We start from the raw sequence: 17,488 nt of genomic DNA, 5'->3' as shown, positions 1-17,488 counted from the left end.
TTTATAACACAATTTTTTAAAAAAATCACCATTCACATTGCTACCTCATCACGCAATGCCACTCAAATTCATCATTTAAACTCGCATTTGTCTACTTATTAATAGAACAAGGCTTATAACGCCTGTTAACTCAAACAATAGGGTAAATCTGGTCTGCAGTGTTCATGTGAAGCTTTGAAACAAGGCCTGCTGCTCCATTCACAGCCAGCCAATCAGAGCGCAGCTTACTGGATCCTTCCAGCCAATAGCGAGGCTGCTCGCTGCTTGGCTCCTGTTTTGTGACCGCGGACAGACAGAAGCGAGTGGAAGCTAAAGCTAATTCAATCACATCTCAGCGGGTTCATTTTCATTGTTTTGCATCGGGTTAGTTTGCAGCACAGGCGCGCATCTGTTAGTGAAAAATCGCATCTACCTGTGAGTATTTAATCCAGCTGGCTAAAGCACTAAACGGTGCTTCTGCTGAGGTAAAGCGCGTCTGCGTTGCTAAAGCTAGAGTTGGCGGCGTTTAGGCGCCAGACGACAGCGCGTTACTCCCTCACGCTACCGGCGGCGGTGTTGTTGTTTATAGCGGGCTGAATCAAGTCAAGCATGGCTGAATACCTGGAAGATCCGTCGACTCTCACGAAGGATAAGCTGAAGAATGAGCTTACACTCAACAATGTGTCTCTGCCCAGTGGAGAGCATAAGAAAGATGTGTATGTGCAGCTGTATCTGAAGAACTTAACGGTGCTGAACAACAAGAAGAGTCCTCCTCCTCCTCCTGCAGACACTTTCTCCAGCGATGAGGACCTGCCTGCTCCTGTGGTGTCCAACAAGAGTCGGTCTGGAAGAGTAAGTTCTTCTTTTATAATATGTTTATTGGGTTTTCTTATTTTCACAAACACAATAAGAATTAAAAAAAAAAACACTGGTACAGCTCAGATCAAAAATGTATATAGGAAATAATTAATATATTTCAGACATTACACAGTGGAAGGCAGCATATATACATATATCGTGTGCTTGTGTGAAATACATTTGTCTGTGCAATATATCCTTGATGCAATATACACCTCAAGTGCAACTACCTTTGTTTACATTTTATTTATTACATCTACCCTATCTGTTTTAAAAGTGCAATTACCTCTGTTTACATTACATCTGTTTTTATGTTTTATACTTCTAGTGTAACACTTCTGTTTATATTTATTTATCACATCTACTTTACCTGTTTTATTTGATTTATAACTGTGGGAACACAGCAGGTGGCATATGGGGAGGTACAAGATCAATAAAAGTACAAGAATAAAAATATTTGCAATAAATACAAGATGAGATAAAAGAAAAAAAAATAAGAATAAAAAAAAAAAACAAAGAAACACTGGTACAGCTCAGATCAAAAAATGTATATAGGAGGTCATAGGAAATAGTCCATAGTGCAGAGAGTTTTTGTTTTTAATGTTGTGCATAACTGTGATCTGATGCTGTGGTTGTCTGTATGTGTGAACACGTGTGAGTTATAAGACTTGTTGTATTGATTATGCAACTTTATGAATCTTTTCTTTGATCTGGAAGAGTATGTTTTTTTTAGTTTTTTATAATATACTTATTGGGTTTTCTTATTTTCACAAACAATAAGAATAAAAAAACAAAACAACAACAAACAAACAAACACTGGTACAGCTCTGATCAAAAAATGTATATAGGAGGTCATAGGAAATAGTCCATAGTGCAGAGAGTTTTTGTTTTTAATGTTGTACATAACTGTGATGTGATGGTCGTCTGTATGTGTGAACACGTGTGAGTTAAGACTTGTTGTATTGATATGCAACTTTATGTATATTTTCTTGCAGAAAGCAACCAAAAAGACAGACAAGCCTCGCACAGAGGAAGTGGAGGTGACAGACCTCACTGATGATGATTTAAAACAGCAGCTGGAGAAGCACGGTGTGGATTCAGGACCCATTGTTGGTGAGTTCCTGGAGGCCCTGTCTCAGACTTTTGTGTAAAGAAACTTCATGTTTTTCCCAACATGAGCAATACGATTACATTTATTCAAATATACAAAGACGTGAGATTAGGAATACATTTATTGGCATTATTAATTAGTTTAGCACCAAGTAACAAAGCAGTTCTCCTAGAAATCATATATATTATTAATTATTATTATTAATATATATTCAGGGCCCTTCAACGTACATTTGATTTGGGATTAGGCTCCATATTCAATCCTAAAACTAAATATGGAGCCTAATCCCAGATTAAATGTACGTAGAAGGGCCCTGAATATCGTCTTCTGGGATTGTAGAGGCTGATTCTGATATTGATATTTAAAAATCTAATAATATATTAACCACATACATAACATTTTTGGTAAAAAAAATCCTGAAAATATTGCTGGAAACATTTGTCAACATTATTTAAGCTCTCAACTGGTTTTCATTTCATGTTTCTATCTGCTTCAGAGGTTGAGAAGTAAAGGTTTTAGTTGGCAATTCTGCTAGTTTATAAGAAAACCCTCAGGTTTTAGGAGTTTGTTTTCAAAAGTTGCTTATGTTTGAGTCCTTTTTTACAGGCAGTCTTAGGTCTAAACGTAAAATCCTTCATGAGTTAAATGCAATGTACTATACGTCATTCATCCTATTTTCTCCCCTTCCTCCCCTCCATTCAGCCACCACCCGTAAGTTGTATGAGAAGAAGCTGCAGAAGCTTTTGGACCAGCCTCCAGCCGAACCTGAAGCTCCTACAGACGTCACAGCTCTCCCCAAGGCAGACAGTAACCAGAATGGAAACACAAATTCAGACCATTACAGTGACAAGGAAGATGGTGAGTTCTAACCACACATTACTTGTTATCTACTTAATGGCCATGACAAATGACAAATAACATGGCCAGAATATGTCAGTATGTTTTCTTTTATTTGCAAAGTTATCCAGACACATTTATAAACCTGCGTCTTGCAACAGGTCCGTGATTAAATGTTGGAAAAACAGTGATTAAGGTACTGATATCGCCGTGTTTCACTGTTGTGCTAACATTACTCATGTTTTTCAGAGGAGATTGCTGCCCCTGAACCAGAGCCTGTTCCTGTGGTGGAGAAGCCTGTGAGGAGCCGAGGGAAAACTCCAGTTACCACCAGAACCAGCAGCAGACGACAAACCAAGGTGACATTTTGCCATTTCCAATTTTGGTGATCAGAGAATGTTTAAAGTTTGTATTAACACTGTCTTTATATCACTCTGATAGGTGGTGGAGGAAATGATTATTGAAGACACCCCTAAGAAGGCCAGCGACAGTGTTGAAGATATCCTTGCCAATGAAATAAGCACACCAACAGGCATGAGGTAACAAGCACATGAATCGTGTACTGCAAAAATATCAACCAAAATGTTAGCCTGAAAAATGAACTTTGGAAACACTACCTTGATTTTTGTTGTTTATTTATTTATTTATTATCTTAAATCAAGGTTCACTTCCTAGCTTTTTTCCAGAGCATTCAACTCCATTTTGCATCCTTACTCAGCAATGGTAGCTGTCGCATCTAAAGCTACATCCACACAAATACGTTTTTATTTTAAAACGAAAACAATCTCCGTACGCGCAAGCATTTTAGCACCGTTTAGAAATAGTCTCCGTCCATATAACACGCCTGAACACGCATATCACATGACCATTCACGTTCACTGGGCATGCGCGTGCCAGTGTAAACAGGAAATCAGGTTGTCTACTCTGCGGTTGGTTGCTTAGTTACAGAAAATACAACAGACTGGTATTGTACTTCCTGTAATAAAAGGTCTTGTTTGATATTTAAGATCTTACTCTATCTTTCCAAAACACACAAAAAAACAAAATCAGAGATGAATTAAGTTGGGGAAAAACTTTTATTTTTCGAGCTACAAGGCTGCTACTGGGTTACTATAGCCTGTCTTGCTCTCTCTCTCTCACACACACACACACATCAAATGTACTTTAAAAACCGTTACAAATCAAAGTTTTACTACATTATGGGTCAAGAAATTTGGTCGACATCCATCTGGCTCTTTTCCCCTCTGTTTCGTTGTCTGTTCTCACATCGTAGCTCTACTGGAGAGCAGCATTTATGTTTTGTCTGTTTTCAGTTTCTTTGTGAACCTCACGATAGTTGTGCAGAACAAAATAAGCATAGATAACAAAAGGAAAGTCTTCGATTTTATGTCTATTGCCCTCAAAGCTGCAAACCGTGCCTTCAAACGTCCGCTCTGTAGGGCTGATAACACCACTGCAGCGTTTTCAAATGTCTCCGTTTTAGTGGTTCTAAAACGTCGGAGTAGCTCGGCGAGAACATTGCAAAAACTATGCGTTTTAAAACATAATGGTGGTAGCCTAATACCAAAGACCATCTTTTAACAGACAGGGACTGTGATCACAGCTCCTTTAGGGTTGGTTTTTGGTGTCAGATGTGACCACTATCTCCATGACAACTGAGCAAACATACACTGCTAAAGAAGACCATGAGATGCGGTGGAAAGATTTAAAAAATCTAGGAAGCGGATCTTGGGTTAAGATATGTTTTTGTGTCTAGCCTAAACGTTTGATTTTGTTGTTTCCCTGATCAGTGCAACCCGCAGGCGCCCGATCCGAGGGGCAGCTGGTCGGCCATTAAAACCAAGTGAATACTGGCTGGATGAGTCCCGTGTGCAGCGCAGTGTCCTCACCGAGACACGCTCTTACTCTGAGTCGTTCTCCAGAGGGGGCAGCTCCGTCTCTTCGAGCAAAGCGCCAGCCGGGCGAGGCTTCCTGTCCGTGTTGCTCAAGCTCCTGCTCCTTGTCGTGGTAGGTGGTTCTCTCTTCTACGCCCACCAGAACCTGGATGCCGATAGCATCAACACCCTTAAAGGCCTCCTGGACAACGTCGTCGTCCCCCTCCAGGGCGTTGTGAACAACGCAGCCACCTACCTGGGCATCGGCAGCAGCGATGCTACAGTGAGCGCTGGCAATTAAAGACCCTCAGCAGTCTCTCGCCATGCCCACGCCACCTCCCTGCCGCCTGCCACAGCACACCACAACTCAAGCAGCAAACTTGGCTCACCTCTTCTCTTTACCCACATGGTTGGACAAAGGTTACAGATTTAATTGGAACGATAAACTTTCTCCTGTCTGGACTTTCCTCTCACCACGAGGAAACAGTAGCTTCTGGATAACACTGTTTTGTGGCAGTCACAGAAGAGACTCATTTCAATGTTGATTTTAATCTGTGAATTGTTTGTGTCTTTGTGTGTATTTAACCCTTATATGTAGAAACAGATGCAGAATGGAGCGGCCAGTTAATCCATGCATGGTTGTAGTTTTTGGAGGTCATACTGTAGTTTCTAACTCTCTGTGCCAGGTGTTTTTCTGATGGTGAAGTGCCTGGACACTCTTAGCACGTAGTGCCCTCCCGTTTTCCAGCGCAAAGCAGTGCTAATACCAGAATGTTTATTTCATGTGTTTCTGTATGAATTTTAAAAAATTTGCTCTGTAGCTAGTTAGGTAGAGTGATTCATTATTTCTATGGTGCTCAGGTTAATTCAGCTCAAACTTTTTAATGTGGTCCGTGCTGGGAGGAGACACATGGTGTAATCAGGTCGCATCGCTGCATGAGGAAAAATCCGCCCATGTTCAAGTTGAGGTTAATGGATTGAGGAAGATAATTTACTTTCGGCATCTTTTATCAATCCTCCTCAATTTACAAACAAAAATCTAAATGAAACAGCTTTATAGTGTTTATCTAGCGCTTATTTGACAATTCCTCCTTAAGGAAACTAAAATTGCAGTGTTTGATCATAGATAATTGATTTTTCCAGCCCTGCCAGTGTGCCCATTTGAGTTTACTTGCTTTGGGTTTTAGTGCTCTGTTGTGCTTTTTTTGTCCTGTTTTTATTAGATTTCTGATCCTTCAGTCCTATACGCAGGATTGGCTGTTGCAGTGCACCCACATAGCCCGCCTCACTGACTGTATGTGTCCAGACATGCAAAGAAGACACATGGAGAACGTTAATCCTTTTGGGACAGTTAATCAATTTATTCTCTTCAGGACTCTTTGACTACTTCTGCCTGAGCAAATTACCACAATTAAGAGACTGTATGTTACTTTGAAAGAGGCCGTTAACACGCTGGGAGAGAAGACTCATTCACTGAAGGTGATGTTGGGGTGGGATGACTTCTGGGGAATCTTTGTTTCTATTTTGATATTTTTCTAAAATGACGTGTTCAATTTTTTATAGCACATTTTAAGGTAACATTTGAAAGCAATATGTAATATGTGAAAGTGATACTGTATCTTAATTTGAACCTTGCTGACTTAACACAAGCAACTGATCACCAGGCAGCTCTCCCACAACAAACAGAATCGACAGGGGTTATGTGGGTAAGGATTTTTAATCTGTTTATTTATGATAATGTAGGCAGTGTATCATGAAATAAACGTGATTGTTACAGGTACTTTTTCTTTGTCTTCTGTAGCGCTTTCTGGGCAATACCAGTGTTTTTGCATGTTTTAACCAATTTATCGCTACACATATACACATATAACATCACTACTAACCATTTTCCCAACAATTATACTTTTTAGGATTTTTTAAAAAGTTTTCCATTCATTTGAATGTGGATGTGATCACAGAGAATATTGTGACTACTATTGCCTGAAGTCACAATCAATCAATATGGGGTTATGTAGAAAATGAAAATGTATTTTAAAGTGTAAGATGATGTGATGTTCAATATGGCTCATTATGTTGTCATTTCAAGCAAGTTTCAAATCTGGGTTAATTTATAACACCTCAAGAAACTGAATGTAAAACAACGGCAGGTGCACACACGTCCTTTAAAATAGTATGGTAATATAATACCAAGATGAAGTGGATATTCTGAATATTCTAAATACATTTGTTTAAAACACAGCTACTGCAATAAACTGACACCTGAGGGAAGGAGTTAATGTAATGTGATGGAAGCACTGCCAGCAGTTAGCCAACAATATAAACATTATAAATGCTAGCTTAAAGGACCAACATGTAATATATTTACTGTAATAAATCATTAAATGACCATGATATGTCATCAGAGATTAAGGAAACATGCTAAATTGAAATATTGGCTTCTCCGACAACAACGCTACAGCCAGCATGTTCTCCTTTCAAATTTCCTTTCCGGTCCAGAACGTCTGTTTTTGTTTTGGCCGGTGTGATCCCGTCCACTGCCACATATGAAAACGTTCACTAATATCAGTCACTCCGGAGGAGCGGATGGGCCGCAGCTCCAATATTCTGAACTTGGACTGCCGTTACCCATTTTAAACGCTATCTGTCAGTCCTACATATTGTTCCTTTAAGGTAGTTTGCCAGCTGTTGGAAGAGGCGACTTGAGCGGTCGAAGATGCTTTACCGGAAGGAAGGTTTTAATTAACATTTTCTTACCATGCAAATGTTCCTTCTGTTCTTGTGGCCTCTGTTCACCTGAATGTGCATCTCATGTGACAGCTTGATCAGCTAAATTCCCTTCAGCGCTCCGCTGTTCTCTCTCTCCCAGACAGAGCGCACACACTGCTGTGGCCTTCTGGGCAAATTCCTGAATGCTGCAAAGTGTCCTTACCTGAGGTCCTAAAGCATGAATGTTTGTGGAAGAGGCAAATATAGTAGAGCTGTCATGATTAATTGATTAGTTGTCAACTATTAAATTAATCGGCAACTATTTTGTAATCGGTTTGAGTCAAAATTCTCTGATTCCAGCTTCTTAAATGTGAATATTTTTTTATACACTAAATTGAGACCCAAATTAATTATCTTCTTATCTTTATGTGTTGTCAGCTGCTAGTAAAGTTGCCTGACCAATTTAAAATAAGCACTCCAGGGGAAAAAAACATTTTTAAGGCTTTTAGTCTGTAGGTTAGTAAGGAACTTTCTCATATTCTGAGGTGGACAACATGACTGGCAGATAGTCAACAAATGCTAATAGTCAGTATGTATTTAACACAAGCCTAATAGCTATCTTGAGTGTTGCTGTCCTTCACAGCTAATCAGATGTCTGTCTTGTCTGCTCATCCTCCAGGTTTTCCCTGTGGTGGTTGCTGCTCTAACAGTGACTCTCCCTCTGCTGGCTCAGTGGTGTCTGTGCTTCACTAAGAAATGCAGCTCAGCAGTCAACATCTTCAAGATGAGGGGTGAGTAAATGATTGAAACCTGTTGTCTGTGGTAACTCTGCCAAAATTAGACACACTCCCTGAAATCCATCAGTTCTGGAGCAGCTCTGAAGTGCTGGAGTCACTTTCATGTGAAATAGTCAGATCTGCATTGGCCCTTCAACTGGGCCTTAAAGGTCCCATATCGTGCTCATTTTCAGGTTCATACTTGTATTTTGTGTTTCTACTAGAACATGTTTACATGCTGTATTGTTAAAAAAAAAACGTTATTCTCCTCATACTGTTGACCTGAATATGCCTGCATTTACCCTCTGTCTTAAACGCTCCGTTTTAGCGCATTTCGATGGAATTTTGACGAAATTGCAACAGAATTGCGTTGCTAGGCAACAGCTTGGGTCCATGTGTACTTCCTGTCAGCTGATGACATTCACATTACACTGCAACCAGGGACAAACTGAGACACATTTAGAATGTTTATGTTTAAATCTGTGTAAAGGATCTAAATATTGTATAGTTGTGACATCACAAGTGGCAAGAAATCCTGACAGCTTGTTTCAAATGCAGAGTTTCTGAATACAGGCTGTGCGTATTTCCCTGTGGATTGAGCATTTCAATACTTTCACAGTATTTATATTGGACTTAAGCCTGCTTTATCATAAAAAAACATGAAAATCTCACTTTTTTGTAATATGCGACCTTTAACCAGTGCAGAGAGGTTATGAAGCAGGTGCTTATGTGCAACTCTAGCTGTGTAACATTGAGTATGAAAAACAAAGTTAATAGCAACTACTCTCGATCAAAAAGCCGCTAAGATGCTAAGTAGGCTCTTAACTGTGACACAAATCCCCAAAATCCATACTTAGGTCCAGATGCGTTTATGCTGTTTATTAAACGAAAAGTATTACAAGCAATAACTGTGCTGAAATAAATAAAGTAGGACCTGACAGTCAATAAAATATCGGAGCCTAACTTACCCTCTTTGTGTGAATCCTGATGTCCAAGTGAACAGGTAAATCAGAAGTGATGAACGTGTGCAGCCTAAACAAACAATTAGAAATAACACATGTTAAATACACATTTTGGCTCCCACAAAGTTTATGTTTTTTATGTGGGTTTGCACAAAAGGAATAGATAATCATAATTGTGAAGAGGTATATGGAACATTTTTTAACCATCTTTCTTTGTCTTTATTATTTAGCATGTGTTGTTGTAGTGGAATATGTACCAGCTGACCCAGGTGACCCTTGGAGTGCCAAACTGAGTCTTTGTAGGGGATGGAGAGGCTTAGTCAATTAAATCCAGAAGGCTGTAGTCGGACAACACAACAGGAAGAGGAGCAGGCACTCAGTCCAGAGTCTTACTGAAGTGTTGGAGAAAGGACTTGCACTCAAAATAACTGGACCCTCAAGACAACAGGTGAACAGCCACGATTCCCTTTGTTGTGTGGAAATGTTAAATATCTGCAGGAGGCACATAGGTTGGTTGGATTTTGGTTTTGCAGTGCATTTGTCTGTGCAACTGTGGGGAAAGTTACTCCGTCCAACCTTTTCTTTATAAAGTCTTTTGTGTGTGTCCTCGTCTTGCTCTCTGTATCCTTTGTGCCGGTTTTAGAGTTTTGGTGCTTTTCAGGCGTTTTAGAATTGAAAATGAAATGTTTTTTGGTAATGTGTTTATCCACCACAGTTTTTCAAAATACAGTTTTTACATCACCAGCTGTGGCAGCTTCCAGTTTATCTCCAGGCACGCTGAGACAACCACCCCCTGAACCATTGAAAGTCACTTTTGTTTAATCAAGAACAATAAATGACGTGCTAAAGATGAATAGATAAACATCTTGATGGGTGAGTAGGTTGTTTCCTTTGAAATGTAGTTTAATCTGGGACCTTGTGGCTCATCAAATAATTACATGAAACATAATTATCAAAGTTAAATGTTTTACACAACATAGTGTAGATAACAGTTTTAATTACTTAATGTGTTGTCTGCCATCTGTACCGTGCGCTGTCTGTGTTCAAGTTCAAGGGAGACTTAACCGTCTCAGTTACATACAAACATTTGACAGGTTGCTACACAACAGCCGTTTTGTCTACAATTTTGGTGTAAAAAGGCAACGTCTCTGATGATACTTTGGTTCCTTGATCATTCAGGTACCAAACATGTTTTTATTTTGTGTAACTAAAAGTCATGAAAGCTACTGTCCCCACTGTGACCTTGCAGGCTAAGCACTCTCATTAACCGCTCGTGTTTACTTTGTGCTTTGAGTGCATAACGCTTTCTCTTGGTAATCCAGTGACACTAACAGCTACTGAATGGAGAGTTTACCAGTACACTTTCAATGGGACCTTTGTCCTCCTTAAGAGATGGAAAATTGTGAGAACGGTTGCTAATTTTTGCAGATGTCTTGGTTCGTAATAGGGTTGGGCGATAATTCATATCGTCTCGATAATTTATCATCTCTCAATGGTTAAATCATATACCGAGATATCGTGATACATAAATACGTCTTCTAAATTTATAATAACAAGCACATACTAACTCAAATTTGTCAGAAAACCGGATCAAACTCAGTTAAACTACTAATAAATATTGTCTTAATCTTATTACTCTGTATTTGTGTGCATGCATGTAAACATAGTCAGAGTCTGTATTCATTTTTTTTCTCTATAATTTCACTTGATACTGTTATATTTCATTTTGCACTAAAGTTCTTAATTAAATGAGAGTACTTTTCATTTGCCAAGCATTTAATTCACACAGGAGTATACAAAAATAGGCTTTAACATGTGGTTATTTCATATCGATTATCTATTTATTGAATTACCAGTAAACATGCTGTATTGTGATTTATATCGTTATCGAGATATGAAATTACCTATATAGGGATAGAAGATTTTGGCCATATCGCCCAGCTCTAGTTCACAATAATATGATTTATTTAACTTCAAGCAGTAATCTCGTGCACGGACAACAGTTGGAGAGTGCCTCATATATTACAATATCTACAATCTGCTGTATAAAGTGAAAAAATATTCCCAGATGTGCTGAAAATTCAGTGGCAGCTATCACACATAATTCAAATTTCAATATTGCAATATTATAGCTGTAATATAGGATATAATGCATCATATTGCAATCATCTCTGAGAGAAAATTTAGGTAGCATAATATGTCAAATACTTCTTAGGCTGTATATGATATAAGTCATTTGTTATTGTTCTTTAGAGTCATCCTATTAGATACAAGGTTAATTTTCATCTGTAGTTCGGGTGCAGCAGATGGCGGCAGCGTTAAGGGATTACAGTAACTCCTTTAACAGTCTGCAGTCAGTCAGTCAAGTTCAGCATCCGATTATAGTGCTCCTCCGTCCTCCATTCGGGGGGGAGGAGGAGGAGGAGGAAGAGGAGGAGAGGAGCCTGCCCTGAGTCACATGGGCTACCTCTGCAGCTGATCGGATACCTGCCTCCTCAGCACGCACAGTAACTGTGGGAGGTGTCGTGGATGCAGGGGGTACGCAGCTCTGTGGGAACACACCTATAGGTATCCGTTCACTTTGCCATGCTGATTACATGTTGGTATTTATACCTCGCAGCTCGGATCCTCGCCAAACAATGCAAGTATTGCTGCTGTTTCTGTGTCTGGCTGCTTGTCATTTCAAGGTGAACTCTGCAGAAAGATAATGTGTGTGGGACAAAAAGCTCAGTCAGTGTTTTCTCTTCTTTTCTGTAGTGGATTTAGATGACAGAGAAGTCATGCTTCCATTAGTGCTTTGTAATCCCTCTACTCTCAAACATAAAACGCAGCGTCCTGAATGCAGTATTTATGAAGTTTGAGCACGCAGCCTGCAGGACTGCTTCCATCAGTTGTGTCTGTACAGAGTGTTTGTCACTCGTCTGCTGCTGACATGTTTTGTAACCAGGAACGCTCTTCTCTTCCTCCTTCCTCCCCTTTTACTCTCCTCAGCACTGAACATGACCTCAATTCTGCAGAAGCTGATCACCCCGCTGTTCAGCGGTCGTCCTGAGCCCCCCAGGAATAAAGTGACAGTGGTGGGCGTGGGCCAGGTTGGCATGGCCTGTGCCATCAGCATCCTGCTCAGGGTAAGAGTCCCGCTGGTTTTCTGCCTATGCTCAGATTACCCTCATGCCTGCTGGTGTGACAGGACAGGATAATACCCAGGATCCTCCTGGACTGACACAGGATTATTACTGACCTCTTGGTGTCTGATCTGACCGTCTTCACTGTCCTTGTGAAGGTATCGTGACAATGACAGTAAAATGTATTTGTCATCAAAAGGGAACACCTATAATGACTTTCTACTAAAGCAGCTGAAATTGGGCAGCAGTTTTCTGTCTGTGTAGAAGTGATGGCACCAAGTTGACCTTATTTACTTATACACAATGAGACATTTTAATACCCATCATACTGTATGCAAAGACGGTCACTGCTTGCACAGTAAGGCTAAGTATTGCCAAGGGATGTGTAAGCAAGTAAATATATTTATAATCAGGTTTGAGACGGTTTTCAATTGTAAGCCATATGGTCCCACATTTCATCGGGGCAATCCTGCAAGAAATTATATTAATTCAATTATAATAATTTGTGCTCTCAATATAATTGAGTGTCATTCGTGTAAAAGTGCAAAAACAACATATAATGTGGCCTTATGGGAAAACATACGTGCAGAAAACTGTAGTTTAAAATGACCAGTGGATGTGTAAGGTGAAGGAGGCAGTACTACAATAGTGGGCCAGGTTTGTATTTAGTCCCTAAAACTAGATGTCGACCGATAGGCTAGTATAATAACAATAGTTTGGAGCATGAAAAAGCTGATAGCCGATTAATTGGCCGACATCTTCTTCTGCAGCAGCCTAGTCGGCGACTTTTGCATACCCCGTTTTTAATAAATAATTTTTTTGTCACTTCGAATATAATAATTCGTAAGAGAATATCCTGAAGTGTGATTTCATGGATTACATCATTGGAAAATGTTCTATTTATTTGCAATGGGCGATGTGCTGTTCTGTGGCTAACAGTATGACTGACCAGGATTACTTCTGTTGCACGTCTCGCACATTGTTAAATGCCACTCTTGCAAACCATTAATGTTCGGGCATATTCCCGTGGTAAGGAGGATCCTTAAGTGTGCAATTTCATTTTATGAATGGATGGTTACGTGGCTGGATTATTCACTTTATTACAGTTGAATGATTTCTTTTCCTCCCTGTCTGCCTGTCTTGTGTATTGTGGACAGAAGAGCTGATGATGGTGCGCCACTGTCAGAGCCCAGTTCTGCCGATAACGATAGTTTGTAAAACCTCTACCTCTACCTCAAACAAACAGCCTGAACCTCTCTTATTGAGATTATTTCATCTCGCAACCCCAACTGCAAAAACAGGTAGATTGGTGAATGAGTGTACTGTGAGAGGAAGCAGTGGTGTTCTCAACTTCCCTGATGTGTGCAGGAGCTGGCTGATGAACTGGCCCTGGTGGATGTGATGGAGGACAAGCTGAAAGGAGAGATGATGGACCTGCAGCACGGCAGCCTCTTCCTCAAAACCCCAAAAATAGTAGCAGACAAAGGCAAGTTAACGCCTCAGACAACACAGGGTAAAGGTGACTGGCTAGCATTGTGACTGAACCGTCTTTGTCCTTATTGGCATTAAAATAGCCTAGATTCTTGAATATTTGGTTATCTAAAGATACCTGGGTTTAGAGGACACTTAACCATTATGATAACTCTACTCCTTCTCTCTCAGACTACTCCGTGACAGCAAACTCCCGTATTGTGGTGGTGACAGCTGGAGTCCGCCAGCAGGAGGGAGAGAGCAGGCTGAACCTCGTCCAGAGAAACGTTAACATCTTTAAGCACATCGTCCCTCAGATTGTCAGATACAGCCCCGACTGCACCATCATTGTGGTTTCCAACCCAGGTACGGTACAACACACATTTCTTCATTCAGACTTACAGTGTGCACCTTCTAATAACGCTAACAACACTCTTCAACAGTTGATGTTCTGACATATGTAACCTGGAAACTGAGCGGCCTTCCCAAGCACCGCGTCATCGGCAGCGGCACCAACTTGGACTCGGCACGCTTCCGCTTCCTGATGGCCGACAAACTGGGAATCCACGCCAGCAGCTTCAACGGCTGGATCCTGGGAGAACATGGAGACACCAGTGGTGAGGATCAGTGGGATTTCTCTGAATGTTATTATGTTGTTGAGCAACATTGGCGCAGTGACTGTGACTGTGTGATGTGTGAAGCGAGTGTACCAAGGTCACAGGTTTCAACATGTGTTTTAGTGCCTGTGTGGAGCGGAACCAACGTGGCTGGAGTCAACCTGCAGACGTTAAACCCGGACATCGGCACTGACTGTGATGAAGAGAACTGGATGGAAACACACAGGAAGGTGGTGGACAGGTAGGACAGAGTTCCTTGCCTAATATACTGTTTTTAGGTTTGGTGTTTTTTATATAAGCCATGTAGAGTAGGGTGATAATTCAATATTGTTGTTTTATCTAAATCAGGTCATAACATTAGACCTTAAATAATCATAATTCTAGATGCGTATAGTTTTCAGCATAATTTTAAGTTATAAGGTCTTAGTCCAGTAAAACCCTAAAAATCATTTGTCTTACACATTGTATTACACATAAGTAAAATTTTATATTATCTGAGTTGAATACTATAATGATTGACACATATCAAAACGGAGACAAAGTGATAAGTACTGTATTGACATATTAAAAGTGGGCAACCTCCGGGTCTGAGAAATGAAGCCGATGCTGGAGTTCATTAAACTTGTGTTCTCTCTAATAGCCAGCAGGGGGCGACTCCTCTGGTTGCAAAAAGAAGTCTATAAGAAAATGACCCTACTTCTCACTTGATTTATTACTCAGTAAACATTGTAAACATGATTTTATGGTCTCAATCGCTAGTTTCAAGTCTTCTTCAATACAGCATGATGTTCATTTAGTCAATTATGGTCCCATTTAGAGTCAAATAGAGCATAAAGCAAGGTAGGCTCTAGGGCGTGGCTACCTTGAGATTGACAGGTCGATACCACGGCGTTGTCCGGTCTGGGAATTGGTATTGAAAAAAATATCTTATTCAGCGTTTGGTTGTACTTAGCTGCACCATCTTGTGTCACTTCTGGTTGCAAAAAAGCCAACATCGCGATGATCAAAATGCCGAACTCTAGGCTTCAAAACGGCGGTACACAAACCAATGGGTGACGTCACGGTGACTACGTCCACTTCCTATATACAGTCTGTGCATATTAATGGTATCCATATTGCCCTCTACTGTCACCTGTACAAACTAGTATTGTATTAGTGTGAAAATAAAAGATCATCTTTTGTTTGAAATAAGATGAAAAGACATAAAAAAGCTCTCTCTGTCTGACTCTGTCACTGTCTCTGTCATCAGCGTAGAGGACAAAAGCAGCAGTCCTGAGGGAAAATCTGCTTTTAAGTGTGTGTTTATTTTTAGCACTTCTCGTCTGCTTTATCAACATTCAAATCAACTAACTGTAATAAATACAAACATTAAGCCGTCTGAAAGCTGTCCCTCAACCCTTAAACTGCGTCTTGTGCCTCTCAGTGCCTACGAGGTGATCAAACTGAAGGGTTACACCAACTGGGCCATCGGTCTGAGTGTAGCTGACCTGACAGAAAGCCTCATCAGGAACATGAACAGGATTCATCCTGTTTCCACCATGGTGAAGGTAACGGCAGCTCACACACACAGATTCATTTTCACAGAGCCTGAAGCGAGTTATGAATACAAACTGTACCTATGCCTGCAAAAACTATGTTGCTATGTAGCATCGTCTAAATTGGTTAGTTTTTTAGTTTAAATATTATTTTTTTGATTTATTGCAAGAAATGTAAAAAAAAAAAAGTTTAAGGCAAAATCTGAAACAGATTATGATTGAAGCTGATTAAAATACAATTTTGAAAAATTAATACTTATTTCAAACTTTAAGGGGAGACACCCCAGGTCAATAGAGAAATGTTTTAACTAATCGATATCACCATGGAACTTCCCCAATTAATTACTTACATTAAGGCAATTATTTTTTGTATTACAAGTTTTTTTAAGTTTTATGTTTAAATATGCAAATGATGCATCATCTTATTAAATATCTGCTAATTTCTAGGGCAGAAATTTGAAAGTTGGATAAAGCCAGGTTCAAAATTATTGCTTAATTTTGTTGACATATGTGGTGGCAGTTTCTGTTAAAACAAGACACAAACCAACGTAACAACTTGTCTTTCAGTGAATTTAATAAAAAGGCATACATTAATAACTAAAACATCTGCAGATGGACTGCAGATGGACTCACGAGCACAGCCATCTGTTGTGGACTGTGGCAAGTGAGCCCCGAATACAAAGAGTAGTCAGTATTTATACATTTAAAGCATAACATGAAGATAAGTGCAAAGAAGAAAGGAAGAGAATGATAGAAAGTGTATCAATGCGTCAGCACACAGCAGACAACAGAGCATCACAAGACATAACAAGTATTTCAGCAATCTGTTGTTTGCAGTTACAGAGAACTAAAATGTCAGGTCACTGTCCTATGGTGACGAAGTTGAACAGGTGAGGCCCTGAGAGTATCTAAAGGTACAGTGTTAAACTGCAGATATGAAAATTGCCATTACACATATTAGAATCAAATGGTTTTACAGAGGAAATCTCTTTATCACTCCTTAAACCAGAAAATACTGTCAACAGCCATAAAAAAATACATTTTCATCATGTTTTTAGGAATAAAATGTTCTACAAATCAGACTATCAATGATATATGAACGAACCCCTCTGTAGAAACCTTCAGAATATAGACAGGAATGAAACTTGAAAGTGTGGTGGATGTTAGTGCTGCTGAAGTGGAGATTTATGGCTCAGAGTGCCAAAAATGAATTTTGAGAAAACAGCCTTTAAAGATTTAAATATGCAAATGAGGCATTATTTAATGCTAACTTTGGTGAATTAGGAGAAATGTACAGCCGTTAACAGACAAAGTAGTAAAATAAACTTTTAAATGTGTATTTGGGATGTTTTCTCTCCACTAGTCTGAAAGAAAACAAAATAGCCCAACAAAAAAAAGATATCTATATATATCATATATTTTGTTCAATGGGTGTCACATTTAAAACAGGTGTGAAAAACAAATGACCAAATAATAACTTTTAGTTTCAAGAATTCAGCTTCAAATTGTGGCAAATTCAAAAAATTTGTTTCAGCCTTTTCAAGTTTGAGCACAATAATTCAAATGATTTAGTTTCTATTCTCTCTCCACTGACTCGTGTCTGTCTGTGAGATGTGCAGTATGTTCTCATACAGACAG

The 17,488-nt window shown here is 39.6% G+C and overlaps 2 protein-coding genes across 5 annotated transcripts in view; both read left to right on the top strand.

The window, feature by feature from the left end:
* Nucleotides 1-17,488, top strand: part of ldhbb (lactate dehydrogenase Bb) — a 29,838-nt gene that overhangs the window by 11,875 nt on the left and 475 nt on the right. Inside the window, exons 2-9 of one of the 4 annotated variants that reach the window (XM_037766197.1) lie at nt 8,045-8,156; nt 9,334-9,551; nt 12,095-12,231; nt 13,597-13,714; nt 13,891-14,064; nt 14,142-14,315; nt 14,439-14,556; nt 15,739-15,862. In XM_037766197.1, coding sequence (XP_037622125.1) covers nt 12,103-12,231; nt 13,597-13,714; nt 13,891-14,064; nt 14,142-14,315; nt 14,439-14,556; nt 15,739-15,862 — 837 coding nt within the window. In that variant the 5' untranslated portion in view covers nt 8,045-8,156; nt 9,334-9,551; nt 12,095-12,102. Of the gene's footprint in view, nt 1-8,044; nt 8,157-8,731; nt 9,145-9,333; nt 9,552-11,523; nt 11,745-12,094; nt 12,232-13,596; nt 13,715-13,890; nt 14,065-14,141; nt 14,316-14,438; nt 14,557-15,738; nt 15,863-17,488 lie in introns of those variants that run through there. The other 3 variants (XM_037766198.1, XM_037766199.1, XM_037766196.1) reach the window with 3 other exon arrangements.
* Nucleotides 15-6,439, top strand: tmpob (thymopoietin b). The gene is made up of 6 exons (XM_037766195.1): nt 15-831; nt 1,833-1,950; nt 2,651-2,806; nt 3,035-3,144; nt 3,227-3,324; nt 4,576-6,439. Exons 1-6 carry the CDS (start codon nt 589-591, stop codon nt 4,958-4,960), a joined length of 1,110 nt encoding a protein of 369 aa, XP_037622123.1. The 5' UTR covers nt 15-588; the 3' UTR covers nt 4,961-6,439.

Source organism: Sebastes umbrosus, chromosome 4 (genome assembly GCF_015220745.1).
Source record: "Sebastes umbrosus isolate fSebUmb1 chromosome 4, fSebUmb1.pri, whole genome shotgun sequence".
Classification (NCBI taxonomy): Eukaryota; Metazoa; Chordata; class Actinopteri; order Perciformes; family Sebastidae; genus Sebastes; species Sebastes umbrosus.
This window is presented reverse-complemented; position numbering and strand designations above follow the sequence as displayed.